The following is a 19,104-nucleotide window of genomic DNA, read 5'->3' on the forward strand; positions in this document are numbered from 1 at the left end:
AGAGGTAGCCTGAGTACAAGGAGGAAATCTGTCAGTGTTTCTTTTAACACTGCCCCTTGATTGATGTATGATTTCCTGATTTCCTGACCGATTCGCATCAGGAGGCAGGATGACTACCAGTATTTAAAGGGGCACTCCAAATATGCAGATAAAATAATTGGAGATGAGAAGGTGAGAGAAAAAAGTGATGCATTTGATCATAGAATTTACAGGGCAAAAAGAGGCCATTCGGCCCATCGAGTCTGCAACAGCCATTGGAAGGGCACCGTACTTAAACCCACATCTCCACTCTATCCCTGTAACCCCACTTAACCTTTTTTGGACACTAAGGGCAATTTAGCACAGCCATTCCACCTAACCTCTTTAGGCTGTGGGAGGAAACCGGAGCACCCAGAGGAAACCCACGCAGACACGGGGAGAAGGACAAACTTCACACAGACAGTCACTCGAGGCTGGAATTGAACCTGCGACCCTGGAGCTGTGAGGCAGTAGTGCTAACTACTGTGCCATAGAAATGCAGATGGTCACAGGCTCTGCTCAGCTCAGCGACACTTCTTTAGATATGTTGCTGGGCGCATGCATGCGAGCTTGCAAATATATGAATTAGGAGCAGGTGTAAGCCATTCAGCCCTCATCCCTGATCCCCATTCAATTAGATCCAGGCTGATCTGATTGTGCACTTGAGGCCTCAACTCCACTTTTCTGTCTACCCCAGCAGCGGGCGAGGTGAGTAGACCCTCGCCATGCCGACTGCCAGTTTCCAACATTGGAGCGGGGCTGAAGGCTGGGCCCCGCCCACTGTGTCATCACCAGCAGAGGTTGTTGGCCTGAGAGGACACCGATCACAGGATTCAGTCAGTCCTGGGGGCCGCTCCTCTTAGGACAAGAGATTAAGCCCTCAACAAACTGGGAGTGGAGCATAAGCCTGGACTGCAGGCTGAAGGAGAAGCTGGGACCAGAAGACTCATGGAGAAAGAGATCAGGACTGCCAACAGGAGCTGGAGCAGCAGCTGAAGCCTAGTGGATCACTACATTTAGGAGCTGAGGCCACAAATAGAGCATGGATCTGGAACATCGGACATAAATATTATCTGTGAATGGCTTGTTTCTCTTAGTTAATTTTTCCCTTGAGCATTACTGCAGCTTTGATGGAATAAAGGAACCGTGTTTATTTAAACCTTGTGCGGTCCATGTACTTGAATTGCACATTATATTAGGTGTCAGAGAATTCCTTTAGAAGAAAATTTCAGAGTAGGGGAAAACTTTCCACTGGCTGGAGTCATGGGCGGTATACTCCGCCCCCCCCCCCCGCCACACCGGGTGGGAGAATCGCCGAGCGAGACGCGCCACGTCACTCCAATGCCCGCACGCGATTCTCCCACCCCCCGGAAACCAGCGGCGCGATTCTCGCGGCGGGCCGCTCTAAGAATCGGCGCAAACGGCGAGCGGCAATCCTCTGGCCCAGATGGGCCGAGCGGCCGGTGAAAAAAATGACAGTCCCACCAGTGCCGTTCACCCCTGCTCGCTGCCAGCGGGAACGGTGCGGGAACGCTGGGGGGGGGGCTCCGATGGGGTCTGGCCCGCGATCGGGGCTCACCGATTGGTGGGCCGGCCTCCCCCCCCCCCTTTCCCGGGCCTACCTCCTTGCATGGCCGGCCCCAGAACCCCGGCGCCATGTTGGTGAAGGGCCGGCGCGCGTAAGACGTTACCCGGGCATGCGCAGAATGGCGCGGCCCAACTACGCATGCGCAGGAATGAGCTGCCCCAACTGCGCATGCGCGGGTTGGCGCAGCACCCATTTGGCACCGCGTAAGGAGGCTGGAGTGGCGTGACCCGCTCCAGCACCATGCTGGCCCCCTGTGGGGGCCAGAATAGGTCGTGCCCGGGCCCTGTTTGCGCCGTCGTGAAACACATTCACGACGGCGCGGGAACTTAGTCCCGGGAGCGGAGAGTCCCCCTCCATATCCAACAGAAAGGAGGATGGTAGTGGTTATTAGAGGCCAGTCATCTGTTCCTAAGGACAATGTCCTAGACCCAACCATCTTAAGCTGCTTCATTCATGACCAACCCTCCATCATAAGGTCAGACGTAGGCATGTTTGCTAATGATTGCCCAGGGTTCAGTACCATTTGTAACTCATTACAAAAAACAAAGAACAAAGAAAATTACAGCCCAGGAACAGGCCCTTCGGCCCTCCTAACCTGCGCCGATCCAGATCCTTTATCTAAACCTGTCTTCTATTTTCAAGGATCTACTTCCCTCTGTTCCCGCCCGTTCATATATCTGTCTAGATACATCTTAAATGATGCTATCGTGCCCGCCTCTACCACCTCCGCTTGCAAAGCATTCCAGGCACCCACCGCCATCTGCGTAAAAAACTTTCCACGCACATCTCCCTTAAACTTTCCCCCTCTCATCTTGAAATTGTGACCCCTTGTAATTGACACCCCCACTCTTGGAAAAAGCTTGTTGCTACCCACCCTGTCCATACCTCTCATAATTTTGTAGACCTCAATCAGGTCCCCCCTCAACCTCCATCTTTCCAACGAAAACAATCCTAATCTACTCAACCTTTCTTCATAGCTAGCACCCTCTGTCATAATATACACCAGTCTATCATGGTGCAGACACACACACTAATGGACACACAGCAAGACCAATCAACACACACAACACCGCAGCCAATCACCAGTTAGAGCACATACACTATAAAGACAGGGGGCATCAGAGTTCCCGCTCATTCGGGATGCAACCTCTCAGAAGGAGAGCTTACAGCTTACAGCACAGATCTTCACCATGTGCTGAGTGCATAGACTGGTTAGGACAGGCATAGGTCTTTAGTTTAATCTAACATCGTGTTAACCCACCGTGAAAGTATGTTCAACAGTTTCTAACTTAATAAAATAGTATTGTTCTATTTTAAGTGTTGATGGCCTGTATGTGTTCCACGGATCCAGAGCACACAACACATCATGGGACCATTAGTTGAGGGATGTTAGAACTTCTTAGACGTACCTGCAGGTGATCTGCCTTCCACCAGCATACAGCCATCCTGCAAAATGGACAGCGTCCGCCCGCCTCTGCCGCTCCGCATCACCGGTAACCTAGGGGCCAACTGGAAGATATTCAAACAACGCTTCCAGCTCTACCTTGAAGCCACAGACCGGGAGGATGCCTCAGGCACCAGGAAGATCGCTCTCTTCCTATCCACGGCCGGGGACCATGCCATCCACATTTTTAATTCTCTCAGGTTTGCTGATGGTGAAGATAAATCAAAATTCAAGACGGTCCTCCTTAAGTTTGACAGTCACTGCGACATCGAGGTGAATGAAAGTTTTGAGCGCTATGTATTCCAACAGCATTTGCAGGGTAAGGATGAACCTTTTCAGTCCTTTCTCACCCACCTCCACATCCTTGCGCAGTCCTGTAATTACGGGTCCACCTCCGACTCCATGATACGCGACCAGATCGTTTTCGGTGTTCAGTCGGACCCCCTACGCCAGCAGCTCCTCAAGGTTAAGCAGCTCACCCTAGCGATTGCCATCGAGACCTGCATGCTACATGAACACGCCACTAGTCGGAATTCCCACGTCCAAGCGGCTGAAACAGTGCGGTAAGGTCCCCATGAGGAAAACGGGTCCAAGCAATCGAGCAACTCCGGGCCTCAGCCTGGATGAGGGCGGCCATTTTGCGCGCTTTTCGCGGACTCCCGCACTTGTGCACACAGAACAAGGGGACGGCGATGTCGACGAACGTACTGCGCAGGTGCGCACCATATACGACCGCACAGCGCATGCGCTGTAGCGCAGCGAACGTACTGACGCTACAACGTGCGGCAACTGTGGCTCTACTCATTTAAAGCGGCAATGTCCTGCCAAATCCCGACGATGCCTGCGATGTGGCAAACTTGGCCACTATGCTGCTTTATGCAGATCAGCTCAGCCTGCCAACTCTCGTCGCTCCAGCCAGCCTCGCAGGAATGTCCGGGCCATTCAATCCACGGTCACCGAGCCCAATTCGGACCTGCTACCCGATATTGACACCAAGGACCCGAAGGCGCCTTTTCGAGTCGGTATCATTACAAAAAACAGTGTGTCCCCGAAGCAAAGAATCGAGCCTCTATCGGTATACAGCATCGATCCGGACGATGAGTGGTGTGCCACCGTTACGGTCAACCGGTCCCAAATACGATTCCGCCTGGACACCGGTGCCTCCGCAAATCTCATTGCGAAGTCTGACCTCCAAAGCCTTCGTGTCAAAGCAGCCATCCTGCCATCAGCCTGCCAGCTATTAGATTACAATGGCAATGCCATTGCTGCCAGCGGCTGATGCCAACTTGAAGTGACGCACAGGTCACGCAAAGTCATCCTTCCCTTTGAAATCGTGGGCTCCTCGAAAGCCTCCCTGCTTGGCGCGCAGGCATGCAAGATGTTGAACCGAGTTCAGAGAGTTCACTCTCTCTCTCCTGCTGACGTGTCTGCCTTTCAGGACACTGACTTCAGGGTGCAGTTCGACGCCATTATCAACCAGTATCACAACGTCTTCGAGGGCATGGGCATGCTCCCGTACACCTACAAGTTTTTATTAAAACCGAATGACACGCCTGTGGTGCACACACCTCACAGGGTCCCAGCACCCTTTAAGGACCACCTCAAGCAGCAGCTGCAGGACCTCCAGGACCAAGGAGTGATTTCCAAAGTCACGGAACCGACCGACTGGGTCAGTTCCATGGTATGTGTATAAAAGCCTTCCGGCGAATTGAGAATTTGCATTGATCCCAAGGATCTAAATCGCAATATTTTGAGAGAGCACTATCCAATTCTCAAGCGCGAAGAGCTCACATGTGAGATGGCTCGCACCAAGCTCTTTACCAAACTCGACGCCTCAAAAGGATTCTGGCAAGTCCAGCTCGATAAATCCAGCAGAAAACTCTGCACATTTAACACCCCCTTTGGAAGATATTGTTACAACAGCATGCCGTTTGGGATCATCTCTGCATCAGAAGTGTTCCATAGGATTATGGAACAAATGATGGAAGGTATTGAAGGTGTTCGCGTCTATGTCGATGACATAATCATTTGGTCCACCACCCCGCAGGAGCATGTTAGTCGCCTCCAGCGCGTTTCAGACGTATACATGAGCATGGCCTCTGCCTCAACAGGGCCAAATGCTCTTTTGGTCAGACAGAACTTAAGTTCCTCGGGGACGACATCTCCCAATTGGGTGTGCAGCCGGATGCGGACAAGCTAGCTGCCATCACAGCCACGAAACCACCAGAGGACAAGAAGGCGGTCCTCCGATTTCTGGGCATGGTCAATTTATTAGGGAAATTCATTCCTAACCTCGCCTCTCATACCATGGCTCTCAGGGACCTGGTCAGGAAGACGACAAACTTCCAATGGCTCCCTGCCCACGAGCGCGAATGGAGGGAACTCAAGGCAAAACTGACCACGGCCCCGGTCTTAGTCTTCTTTGATCCAGCAAAGAAGACCAAAATTTCGACCGATGCCAGTCAATCCGGCATTGCGGCAGTGCTCCTTCAATGTGATGAGGCCTCATCATGGGCCCCCGTTGCATATGCGTCACGTGTGATGACCCCCACGGTGCAGCGCTACGCGCAGATAGAAAAGGAGTGCCTGGGCCTTCTGACCGGTGTTGTTAAATTTCACGATTATGTGTACGGACTTCCTCAATTGACCATCGAGACCGCCCATCGCCCGCTGGTCAATATAATACTGAAAGACTTGAACGACATGACGCCTTGCCTCCAGCGTATTCTTCTCAAGCTCCAGCGATATGACTTCCAGCTGGTATACACCCCAGGCAAGGACCTCATCATTGCTGATGCTCTCTCCAGAGCAGTCAACACTCCATGTGACCCAGCGGGATTTGTCTGCCAAGTTGACGCCCATGTGGCATTCACGGCCTCCAATCTACCTGCCACGGATGAACGCCTCGTCCAAATTTGCCGCGAGACGGCGGCTGACCCCTTGCTAACACGTGTCATGCATCACTTAACAGAAGGGTGGCTCAAGGGCCAATGACCTCAGTTCTATAATGTCAGAGATGATCTGGCGGTAGTAGACGGGGTTCTTCTAAAACTGGACCGCATTGTCATCCCGCATAGCATGCGCCAGTTTATCCTGGAACAACTACACGAGGGCCACCTTGGCGTGGCAAAGTGCCGCCGATGGGCCCGAGAGGCAGTGTACTGGCCCGGCATTAATGAGGACATAGCCAACACAAGTGTCCCACTTGTCAGCACTTCCAGCCGGCCCAACCACGTGAGACCCTGCAGCCCCATGAGTTGGTCACGTCACCATGGACCAAGGTGGGCATCGACCTGTTCCACGCACTGGGTAGAGACCATGTCCTGATCGTGGACTACTTTTTGAATTACCCGGAGGTGATACGGTTGCACGACCTCACCTCGCCTGCAGTCATTCGTGCATGTAAAGAAACCTTTGCTCGACACGGCATCCCGCTCACGGTTTTGTCGGACAATGGCCCCTGCTTCGTCAGCCATGTTTGAACAAGACCGACTGACCGCACAGGACCTTCAACCGACGTTATTTGGACCCACGGCGAAGAATCACTGAAACGACTACACAATGACATCAATAAGTTCCATCCAACCATCAGACTCACCATGGACTACTCTCCAAAACCAGTTGCATTCTTGCACACACTCGTCTCCATCAAGGACGGTCACCTCAGCACTTCGCTTTACCGCAAGCCCACGGATAACCTCACGATGCTCCACTTCTCCAGCTTCCACCCTAAACACATTAAAGAAGACATCCCCTATGCACAAGCTCTCCGTATACACAGGATCTGCTCAGACGAGGAGGTGCGTAACAGACATCTACAGATGTTGAAAGATGCCCTCGTACGAACGGGATATGGCGCTCGACTCATCGAACGACAGTTCCAACGCGCCACAGCAAAACAACGCACTGACCTCCTCAGAAGAAAAACATGGGACACAACCGACAGAATACCCTTCGTCATCCAGTACTTTCCCGGAACGGAGAAACTACGACATCTTCTTCACAGCCTTCAACACGTCATCGATGAAGATGAACATCTTGCCAAGGTCATCCCCACACCCCCACTACTTGCCTTCAAACAACCGTGCAACCTCAAACAAACCATTGTTTGCAGCAAACTATCCAGCCTTCAGAACAGTGACCACAACACCACACAACCCTGCCATGGCAATCTCTGCAAGACGGCCCAGATCATCGACATGGATACCAGCATTACACGTGAGAACACCACCCACCAGGTACGTGGTACATACTCGTGCGACTCGGTCAACGTTGTCTACCTCATACACTGCAGGAAAGGATGTCCCGAAGCGTGGTACATTGGCGAGACCATGCAGACGCTGCGACAACGAATGAACGGACATCGCGCAACAATCACCAGGCAGGAATGTTCCCTTCCAGTCGGTGGACACTTCAGCAGTCAAGGGCATTCAGCCTCTGATCTCCGGGTAAGCGTTCTCCAAGGCGGTCTTCAGGACGCGCGACAACGCAGAATCCCCGAGCAGATGCTTATAGCCAAGTTCCGCACACGAGTGCAGCCTCAACCGGGACCTGGTATTCATGTCGCATTACATTCATCCCCCACCATCTGGCCTGCGAAATCCTACCAACTGTCCTGGCTTGACATAATTCACACCTCTTTAACCTGGGGTTACCCCATCTCTGGGTCTGTAAAGATTTAATCACCTGCTAATGCTCGCATTCCAAACATTGTCTGGCAGCTTTGAATTTGTCTATATATTTGTTTCTGGAACATACCTCTTCATTCACCTGAGGAAGGAGCAGCACTCCGAAAGCCAGTGATATCGAAACAAACCTGTTGGACTTTAACCTGGTGTTGTCAGACTTCTTACTGTACTATTAATGGGGTTACCATTTCCAGAAATTTAACTGGGCCAGCCACATAAATATTGTGGCTACAAAGATAGGTCAAAACCTGGGAATTCTGTAGCAAGTGACTGACTTCTGAACTCCCTAAAGCCTGACCAACATCTACAGCGCCCAAATGAACAGTATGATGGAATAGTCCATTTGCCTGGATGAGTGTAGTTCCAATAACACTCCAGAATCTTAACACCATTCAGCACAAAGCAGCTTGCTTTATTGACACCCCATTCACCATCTTAAAGTGTCACTTGTTCCACCACTAGTGCACTGTGGCAGTAGTGTGTAGCACATACAAAATGCACTGCAGCTCCTCGCCAATGCTCCTTCACCAATATCTTCCAACCTATAACTTCTACCACTTGGAAGAGTCTAGCAAACACTTGGGAACACTATCACCTGCAAGTTCTTCTCAAAGTCGCACACCAGCCTGACCTGGAAATATGTTGTCTTCATTGTGTCACTGAGTATGATTTCTAGATGATACCTCCAAAGTGTCTAACGTATCATTGCAGTGCAAGTACTGTGCTTAAACACTTTCACACAAGCAGGTAAAAAGCAGCTGTGAGCAAGAGCAGAAGTAAACCTTTCGGTCCCTTCAACCTGCCCCACCATGCAATGAGATCACGGCTGATCCGACTGTTGCCTTGACTCTGCTTCTCTGCCTGTCCCCCGAAATCCTTGGCTCCATTGTCAATCTAAAATTTGTCTAACTCAGTCTTGAATATATTCAATGACCCAGCCACCACTGCTCTCTGTGCGAGAAAATTCGAAGCACAAAGAGTTTTTGAGAGAAGTAATTCCTCCTCATCACCACCTTCATTGGAAAATTCTCCTCTCCCCCACCCACCACCGAGTTCTAGATTCCCCCACAAGGGGAAACATTCCGCATTGATCCTGTCAAGCCCCCTCAGAATCTTATGTTTCAATAAGATCACCTCTCGTTCTTCTAATCTCCAATGAATATAGACCCAATCTGCTCAACCTTTCCTCTTAAAACATACCACTCATTCCAGGAATCAGCCTAATGAAGGTTCTATGAACTGCTTTCAATGCAGGCCCTTATTGGCCTATTTCTCTGTCACCTCTTCATTTCCTTCAGTTGTTGCTGTGTTTTTGCCTCGCTTTCACTGGCAAGTTTCAGGCAGCCCGGGAAGACATGGGACTCAAAGTTAACTTGCATGTGCTTCAATATTGCTCTAGCTGAACAATAATATACTGAAAGGGACAGCCTGCTTCCCCAAGGGGATTGCGCACATGCAGCTTCATGCTGTGAAATACAGATGTCATTCAGTCACTCTTCCGATGGACTCACATTGTTCCACGGTTTCAGCCAATATCCAAACATGCGCTCACCCATATTAAAATTTCTCCCATGTTTCTAACACTTGTGGCTATAGAGGAATGTTCAAACACTGGCACAAGGTTGCCTTTGCACATGACCAGTGAGACACTGCTTCATCCATATTTATATCCTTGTGCCAAAAAGATGTAATTAATTTAACTTTATCTTCCATGAAATCAGACAAGTTTAAGTTTCAAGTTTAATGTAAGATTTCTGTACTATGCAAGATTTCTAAATTTTGAAACGTGAATGTCATTTTGAGTCAAGCTAACTCAACCCGTAAGAAGCCTAATAAACATACAAGTAAGCACCCTTGGAACAATTCCTCAATGCTGAATTCAATCATTGTAAATCCCACCCACAATTCCTGGTCAGGATGGGTCCTATACCTGTAATATTTAAATGAACCCTCAGACATAGTAAAGAGAAAAGTGATGGGAAACTGGGAGTAAAGAGTAAAGTGTTGGAGTACCAATGTTAAATGTGTCAGGCTCTGGCCATCAGGCTGCATTTGAATATTTATTTTGTGCCCACAGCATAACTTATCTATTCAAATGAAGCCTGATTACAAAATTAGCTTAAGCCTCAGGTTGGCTTAGATCACTGTGTGCAGTGCTTGCTCCAATGATCTACCATTTTGGTCAAATTTCTTGCCCTAATTCTTGAAATTGTTTCAGAATTGGGTGAGTGAAATTCCGGCATCTTCCTTTTGTGTCATTTGCATAACCATGTTGTTCACCAGAAATTTCGATCATCCAGAAGTAGTTAACTGTCTTTGAGCAGAAAAATGTAAAATAACATTCTGTATTTTAATAAAATTACGGCCATGATATTCATTTCGGTATTTTGTGAGAAAGGAAATAAAGAAAAAACAAAGGCTTGGGGTTTGGGGTGCAAACTGTGCTGTTTCAATGTATCAGTGTGCATCCTTTTTCTATCAGGTTCCCTGACTGGAAGCGAGCCTTGTTGACAGACTTGACTCCCCGTTGGGTGGGGAATGATGCAGAGGAAGCCAGCCACCTGCCAGGAGTAGATAGAGAACCTGGAGCTTGGGCAGTGGAATGTGGGGAGGAGGGGTAGGGTGATTGCTGATCCTGGGGGTGGGGGAGGAATTGAATGGGATCTGACCCCTGATCAAGAAGGTAGTGGTTCATTGGTAGGCAGTGAAGAAAGCAAGCTCTGAGGCATTCATACAGACTCGGAACGTTAACTATATTTCTGCCAGACCTGTGCAGTTTATCCACTTTTTCTGTTTTTATTTCAGATTTCCAGTATCTACAATATTTTGTTTTTAAGAAAGCATGCTTACTGGGCTAGGAATAAGTGGTGCTGTAAAGGCTCTCGCTTTTTCCAAAAAGTAGCCATCACCACTCTGAGGCAGATTTCTGAAGGCCTTGGAAACCTGATTGCCCAAAGTTCAACCTGGAAATTAAATCTGAGGCACAAAGCCTCATTATAATATTTAAACAAAACCAATCTGTCTTCTGAGAATGGATTGTTTGCCAGTCCCTCGCCCCAACCCACCTCCATTAAACACAGATGTGGGTGGTTTGGATTTGGGCTTGAAGTTGACTAAATTTTCGTGTGTCAAATGACTCATTGTTGTATGTTAAAATTCTTCTCAATATTTCTGGATCACAGTTTAATTTAGTCACTTATATTTGGGAATGTTTTTGTTTAAAATGTAAATATTTAGGGAATGGCAGACTCCCCTTGGTTCAAATGTTCAGTTTGGAATCACCACAAGGTCTTTGAACTTCAGGCTGGAAATATACTTTGAAATCTCCCTTATCAAAAGCAGAGATTTTACAGAATTTTCTTTAGTTACTTATTTGGAAGTTAATTAGTCATGTAAAAGAGCATTATTCAGTCATTTTACAGTGGTACAAAATGTTCCGTTTATTTGAATCTGAATGTAGCTGGATCACCCCGCCCCCCCCCCGTATTTAGCGTGCAGTTTATAGAATACTACAGTGCAAAAGGAGGCCATTCAGCCCATCGACTCTGCACCGACCCTCCAGAAGAGCACCCTCCCAATGTCCACTCCCCTGTCCACCCCACCCTATCCTCATAAAAAATGTACACATCCCTGGACAATAAGGGGTCATTTTAGCATGACCAATCCACCTATACCACACATCTTTGGTTTGAGGGAGGAAACTGGAGCACCCGGAGGAAACCTATGCAACACTGGGAGAATGTATAAACTCCAGACAGACAGTCACCCAAGGCTGGAATTGAACTCGGGTCCCTGGCATTATGAGGCAGCAGTACTAACCACTATGTCACCCTGCTTGCCCATGCCCAAGTTGTTATCATTTCTGTTCTATGACCCGTGATTTGTTTAAAATTAATCTCCGTGAGAAGGATTGGCCTAGCAAATAATTCCTCAACAAATCTTGATAGCACAAAGGCTTGTTGGAGAACTGGCAAAGACCTCTATAATTTCCACAACGAAGGACTGAGGAAATCAAGTATCCTTCACACACTTAAGTAGTCACTGATGGGCCTTCCTTGCTATTGAGGTCCCAAGGGCAGAAGTCCTGCCTGCCAAGAGCAGCCAGTCAATCAGAGGTCTGCAGCTCATCAGTGCTGCCAGTGAAAGCTGTGGCTGCAGGCAGCACTGCACCCACCAGACGCCTAGGATCATTGGTTGGCTGCTGCTCTAAATGTGAGTGAAGGCAGGAGGGGTTTTGGCAGCAGAGGGAGGGGGATTGCTTTTTGAAGCCAATCCCCTGCCCAATACTGGGTTCCTTGATAGAGCACCTGACAGCAAGGGACTACTGCCCCAGTCCCTCACCCTGGAGGCTGCCGCCAAAGCTGACAGGATTGGCTGAGCAGCCATCTGAGAGCACAGGAAAGCCGTGCGGTCCCCATTTTATCCATAACCATCACGTGATGGGCTCAGGGATGATGGGTGTCAATGGCCTTTTTAATGAGCCTAGTTGATATTCCACCCAACTCTGCCGCCGGTGGACTGGGATTTGTCATAGTTTTTGGCCCTCTCTCTTCAATGTGGGCAGTTTTGCTGCCGCCGGGAGACTGATGCTGGATCTCTCCCATGATTAAGTGGGCCTGACCACCATGTTTCCCTCTGAAAGGGTCTGCATTAACCTTATCCCAGTGTTCTCGTTCAGTGAACTCACTATGCTGCCTTAACTTAGCTGACTCATTCCAACTTTGCTTGTTATTCAAACATATCTCTCTGACTGGGGACCAGCATTTGTACCAGCTTCTTTCATTTGAAGACAGAAACATTACCTCAGATTGAACTGTGGTAAGGTGAATGATGGTCGAAACTGATCACATTAACTAAATTTGTTTTTTTGGTTTATCTGCGATATCTACCCTAGCATTTAGAATTATGGTCAGCACACTTACTGTAACTTTTCTTTCCCAATTCTACAGGGGCAAAACAGTTCTTGATACCTGCCAGTACCTCACTATTAAATCATATCACTGGTACCCCCAACAAATTAATGGACACAGGTTTGTAGGGAAGAATGGTGATTCATTGAAAGTTCCTGAGTGGCTTTTGGAAGTTCCTCCTACATCCTCGCTTACGACGGCAGATGAAAGCTGTCAACATGTGCAATTCACAGAGTACAGCAGCCAACAATGGTTTCAAACCAGTGTAAAAGGAATTGCACTCAACAATAAAGTAGGACCAATGTGCTCTGAAAATGTTTATTTAAAAATAGTTACACATAAAATTATCGATGACCTAGAATTAAATGAACAAATAGAAATAATGGGAATGAAATTGATGGGATTGAAAACGTCTGCTAAATATTCTTCAGTTGAACAGAGGAATCTTAATTTTCTTTTGGTTTGGAAAGGAAGTGCAGTTGGTGGCATACATAGATTTCTGGTCAGACTTGAGATCTTTGTTTCTCAATGAATCAGTAAAGTTCTATTTGTGTCCGTTAGCCTGAATGAGAAACAAAAAAATCTGAAAGACGTGCATGTTAGTTGATTTGGACATTCTGCATTCTCCCTCAGTGTACCCAAACAGGTTCCCTAATGTGGCGACTAGAGGATTTTCACAGTAGCTTCATTGTAGTGTTAATGTAAGCCTACTTGTCACACAAATACAGATTATTATTATTATTTTAACAATGACTGGAGAATGGAGGACTGCCCTCTCACCCAGAGGCTAATTGAGTCAATTAAGTGACCTTTTAAGGGCCTGTTCCTGCTGCCGCTGATATTTTACAACTCTGGCAGCCTTCCTGCATGATTGGGAGATGTTCCTCCTAATCAAACTCTCTGTGGCCCCTAGGGGGAAGCCCATTCAGTGGAAATGGTTGCCTCACAGCAACTCCACTTCTGTCCTCTCTGATCTCTCCCCACTGTCTCCTATTTGACTGGACTCTGCACCCCTAAACCCTTTTGGTCCTGCTCTCAGAACATCCTCTCTGCTAGGTGCAGTCCCAGCAGTGGCCACCACTACCTGTTGTGCTGCTGAGCAGCCAGCCCTCCAATTGGTCACCAGCACCTGGGAGGTGGATTCTTGTCCTTTAAAGGAACAGGAATCCCAGCAGCAACTAATTAGTTGCTAGGTGGCTGAAAAATGCACCTGTAGGTCCAACACTTGGCTTCAAGGTTCCCGCCGTAGTGACAAAATTACATCCTGTATTTCTAACTTTACCCAATGTTATATTTGATAATATAGAGTTCTTTGAAGAGATAACAAATAGGTTAGACCAAGGAGAGCCATTGGATGTTATCTATCTTGACTTCCAAAAGGCCTTTGATAAGGTGCCTCACGGGAGACTGCTGAGTAAAATAAGGGCCCATAGTATTCGAGGCAAGGTACTAACATGGATTGACGATTGGCTGTCAGGCAGAAGGCAGAGAGTTGGGATAAAAGGTTCTTTTTCGGAATGGCAACCGGTGACGAGTGGTGTCCCGCAGGGTTCAGTGTTGGGGCCACAGCTGTTCTCTTTATATATTAACGATCTAGATGACGGGACTGGGGGCATTCTGGCTAAGTTTGCCGATGATACAAAGATAGGTGGAGGGGCAGGTAGTATGGAGGAGGTGGGGAGGCTGCAGAAAGATTTAGACAGTTTAGGAGAGTGGTCCAAGAAATGGTTGATGAAATTCAACGTGGGCAAGTGCGAGGTCTTGCACTTTGGAAAAAAGAAGAGAGGCATGGACTATTTTCTAAACGGTGACAAAATTCATAATGCTGAAGTGGGTGGATGTAGGGAAGTTGTTTCCATTAGCAGGGGAGACTAGGACCCGGGGGCACAGCCTTAGAATAAAAGGGAGTCACTTTAGAACAGAGATGAGGAGAAATTTCTTCAGCCAGAGAGTGGTGGGTCTGTGGAATTCATTACCACAGAGGGCGGTGGAGGCCGGGACGTTGAGTGTCTTTAAGACAGAAGTTGATAAATTCTTGTTTTCTCGAGGAATTAAGGGCTATGGAGAGAGAGCGGGTAAATGGAGTTGAAATCAGCCATGATTGAATGGCGGAGTGGACTCGATGGGCCGAATGGCCTTACTTCCGCTCCTATGTCTTATGGTCTTATGGTCTTATAAGATTTGCAAAGTGATTTGATTTGATTTTGTTCAAATAAAAAGGATTGTTTAATGTTGTTTTAAATAATGCTGTTATTATTGTAATCCTAAGAATTGACTACTTCTCTTCTCATTCCTGCTGCATCCTAGATATTTTCAGCAAGCCTAAAAGATCGTGGTTCACGGCCTCTTGTGGATAAGAATGAAATAATATATCAAATTCACACTCTGGACAATCGCATTGTTCCACACAGATCCGCATGTCTCCTGTGGAACCAAGCAGCTGAAAGGTGCAATTATTGATTCTGCATGTTGTTTAACGAGTATTATTGTAATTAAATGTAAACAGTAGAGGAATAAATATTTAGCTGTTATATTCCACTTCAGAACAAATTTGTTTCAGCCGCGTTCCTACAAACATGAATCTGAATATGTTAAAAGAGTCATAAATTAGGTTGAGACTCGGTCATGCTGAGTCCCAGCTTTTTATTGAACTTTTTGGAATAGTTTGTAAGGAACGGGAACCAAAGGTTGCCACCAGTTGCGGGGGTGGGGTTTGAAGACCCTGAATGTTGGAGGTCCTGCTTCCTCAGTGCACTATATCAAGGGTATAAGTGGGACTGATTTCAATGGATTGGAAATCAGATGTGTTCAATTATGTGTGGACAATCCATTCCACCAGATTATTGTTCATGTGATGAAGACAAGAAACCAGGCATGTACTTTTGTGGTCATTAACTTTTGAATAATTATATCTGATTTTTGCAGTTGAATTATCCACATATGGGAGTTGAAATTGTCAGTGATATCCCTGTGACAAACTTGTTAGATAGTTTTTATCATATAAACCAAATGGTTTCGTGCTGAATATTGACTGAATACATATGTAAAATAGTAAGTATAATATATGCATGACTTACTTAAGCAGTCTGTGTCTTTCCCAAGCAAACTGGGTCCAAATGACGTTAGATTCCAGATTGTAATTTTAAAGGCCTTATCTTGTCTCTCAAACGCTCCATGCAGTTGTACCGATATTCCAATTGGGAAATTATTTTACATAGAGCTGGTGAGTGCTCCTCTTGAGACCTGCCTAATTTTGTGATTGTACATATAAAGAAGCACTTTGCTTGGAGAGAATCAATGTGTACATGGTCTGTTCACTGATTACCAATTCCAGAAGGGCGCAATACTCAAACGGAGAGCAGGATGTGCATTATATTCTTTTAGCCCTGTCTCCAACTACTGCTAACTTCTGGCCTCTGATTCAAGGCATGGAACCAGGTTGTAAATGTGAAGATTGTGGTGATGTGCATCACTGTAAATACATGTAATCTAGACAGACACTAGAGGGAGCACTAGAAACATCACACACACACACTCAACCAATAGATAAGTTAGATGGGAGGCGACCAGTGGACATTCACGATACACAAGGAGGTGACACGACCACACGGGGGCATTACACCAACCCATACATAAAGGACACCACACACATGATCAACCTCTTTCCAGTGGAGACAGTCAGTGAGGAGAGGCACAGGGTTGATTCATTATCACACCCACCACGTGGAAGACAGCAGCTGGTTAGTCAGTTTAGGTAGCTACAATAGGATTAGCAGTAGTGTCGAACTCAAGTTATGAAAGTGTACATAGTGTAAATAAATGAGTTGAAGTTATTTACACGTCTCGACCTTCCTTGACAAATGCAACACAAGGAAGCCGCTTATGTTACAAAGGAAACATAACAAAACAAAGATAATTAGAAATATATAAATGCCAGATTTCTACATTGTATGATAAATGGCTGCTCACATGTTGTGAGAGGAATGCCATATCCACCAAAAACGCTTGTCACAATTCCATCCATCAAACTTAGTGCGCAGAGGGTAACAGAATGATTTGCTGAGATTCACTCTTGTGGGAAAGGCGTAGGAGGGATTTTAATCCTCCCATGATGGTTGGGAGAGGGTTAAATTGCCAAATTTAAAAAACCCGACCGCAGTATCCTCTGCAAAAGCAACTGCTTCTGTTTTAACCCAGTCAGTTTTCGGGGCATTCAAGTGACCCACTCTAGAGAGGAAGGTCAGTGATTATACTCGTTCCCAAAATGTTGACAGTCATTCACATTTAATCCTGGCCAAATGGTTTCCCCAGAGTTTGGAGAATTTGACAGCTAAAAGGGGGCAAGAGCAGTGGATCCCAGCAGGTCAGTGCTTTTCATAGCACCCACTGTGTTCCAGGACGAGCAGGATTGCTTTCCCAGGTCCCACAGGCAAACCCGCTGGAATGATTGGTAGACTGCCTCCAAATTCCAGTCTGACTACAACCTTCCAACCCTGCCAGAACCTTGCAATATCTCTCATTGCCCCTTCCTCCTGAATGCTGGTCTGACCCATCTTCTTATGTACTGATTATTGGTTACCATCCCCAAAAATCCCTCCTCCTGCTGCCTCTCTCATCCTGGACTAGCCAGTTTGACAGGCTGGTCGAATGTTGGGCAGGATGCAGTTTTTAGAAAAGATGATATTGAAGTCCTATCATTAAATTTGCAGGACTTCCACATTCCTGGCATTTCTGCCCCCCCCCCCCCACACACACACACACAAACAGATGCACACACATATACCATTGCACCTTCTGCTCTTCCCCTTAAATTTGGGGGCTTTTGCACCAATGTGCGCATGCAGAGAATTCATCCTGTCTATTTATCACAATGTCCATATTGTTCACTCATATGTTTACTTTGGAAAATTAGTCTTAGTAAGGGTCAAAAAATTAGATGAATAGTCTTACCCCTGATTAATCCGAAAGATTGGCTTGCCGTATCTGTTGGAGAAGCCTGCCACTGAACAGCTAAAGCCATACCTGAAACAAGCAAATCAGGATCGAATGGCGTAGTTAGAAACCTGATTGTGATTTTGAGGAAATTACCACAAATATGTGAAGTGCTAGTGCCACAAACTCAACCCATATCTATAATTCCTGCTCCCTCGGAAAGGCAGCCAGCAAAGTCAAGGACCCCACGCACCCTGGACATACTCTCTTCCAACTTCTTCCGTCAGGATAAAGATACCAAAGTTTGAGGTCACGTACCAACCGACTCAAGAACAGCTTCTTTCCTACTACCATCAGACTTTTGAATGGACCTACCTCGTATTAAGTTGATCTTTTTTCTGCACCTTGCTATAACTGTAACATTATATTCTGCAGTCTCTCCTTCCTTCCCTATGTACGGTATGCATTGTTTGTACAGCATGCAAGAAACAATACTTTTCACTGTATACCAATACATGTGACAATAATAAATCAAATCAAATCAAATCAAAATGGTCTGCTGCTTTCCCAACCCCGGCCCAAATATCTATCCAAGCACCTACCTGCAGGCCTCTGCCAGCATGCCAACATTCAATATTCCTGAGGTTGAAGCGTGACAAGCAGCATCAGATTGCTTGTTTGTTGCTGTGGCTTGACGGCAAAACTTTAAAAAAAGGCCTCAAAATTGTAAGTGCCTCTCCACCACTAGAACAGGTGACCCAGTCAGCATGCTCTGCTGCCCAAAATTCAAAATTGACCCCAGCACGCACACTTCATGCTAAAATAGAATAACATGGGTTTGAGCCGATTTGTCATTTGTTGCTTTCTTCTAGTTTACTGATGGTTCAGAGTTTCACCCACCAAGAATGCATATTGGGAAATAGTGTTGCACACAGTCCATGATTGAGTGAAAATTGTGGGCTGCAGACATGAATATTTGGATAAAGTAGAAGTAGAGCTGATGCTTCCTCTTGTGGGGCATTCTAAAACGAGAGGTCATGTCCTTAGAATAAGAGGTAGTAAATTTAAAACTGATTTGAGGAAAAACTACTTCTTCCGAAGGGTTGTGAATCTGTGCAGTGAGTAAATTTAAGGAGGAGTTAGTCAGAATTTTAATTGGTAATAGGTCGAAGGGTTATGGTGAACAGGCAGATGGGTGGAGTTGAGGCCAGGATGGGATCAACCATGATCACATTGAGGGTGTTAGGCTCCGGAGGTTGAATGGCCTTCTCCCGCTCTTAGGTCATGTGTTCTCGGGTGGAGATGGTCTGTAGTATTGTAGGTAGCAGATGAGGAACATATCAGCCATGATAGAATGGCGGAGCAGACTCAATGGGCTGAATCGCCTAATTCTGCTCCTATATCTTATGAACTTATGAACGTCTCTGGTAAGCACTCTCAGCTGAGTAAGTTTGTCTTTTGTTTCAGTTATTGGCTGGGAGATGGTAACTTTAACTTCCTCCACCAATTGAGAAATTTATACAA

General features: G+C 46.8%; 1 protein-coding gene across 1 annotated transcript in view; it reads left to right on the forward strand.

The window, feature by feature from the left end:
- The window catches only part of adgrv1 (adhesion G protein-coupled receptor V1), a 981,490-nt gene that overhangs the window by 597,375 nt on the left and 365,011 nt on the right, over window positions 1–19,104 (forward strand). Inside the window, exons 80-81 of the mRNA XM_072516264.1 lie at window positions 12,688–12,940; window positions 14,956–15,095. Of these exons, the coding sequence (XP_072372365.1) occupies window positions 12,688–12,940; window positions 14,956–15,095 (393 nt within the window). The remainder of the gene's footprint in view (window positions 1–12,687; window positions 12,941–14,955; window positions 15,096–19,104) is intronic.

Source organism: Scyliorhinus torazame, chromosome 9 (assembly GCF_047496885.1).
Source record: "Scyliorhinus torazame isolate Kashiwa2021f chromosome 9, sScyTor2.1, whole genome shotgun sequence".
Lineage (NCBI taxonomy): Eukaryota > Metazoa > Chordata > Chondrichthyes > Carcharhiniformes > Scyliorhinidae > Scyliorhinus > Scyliorhinus torazame.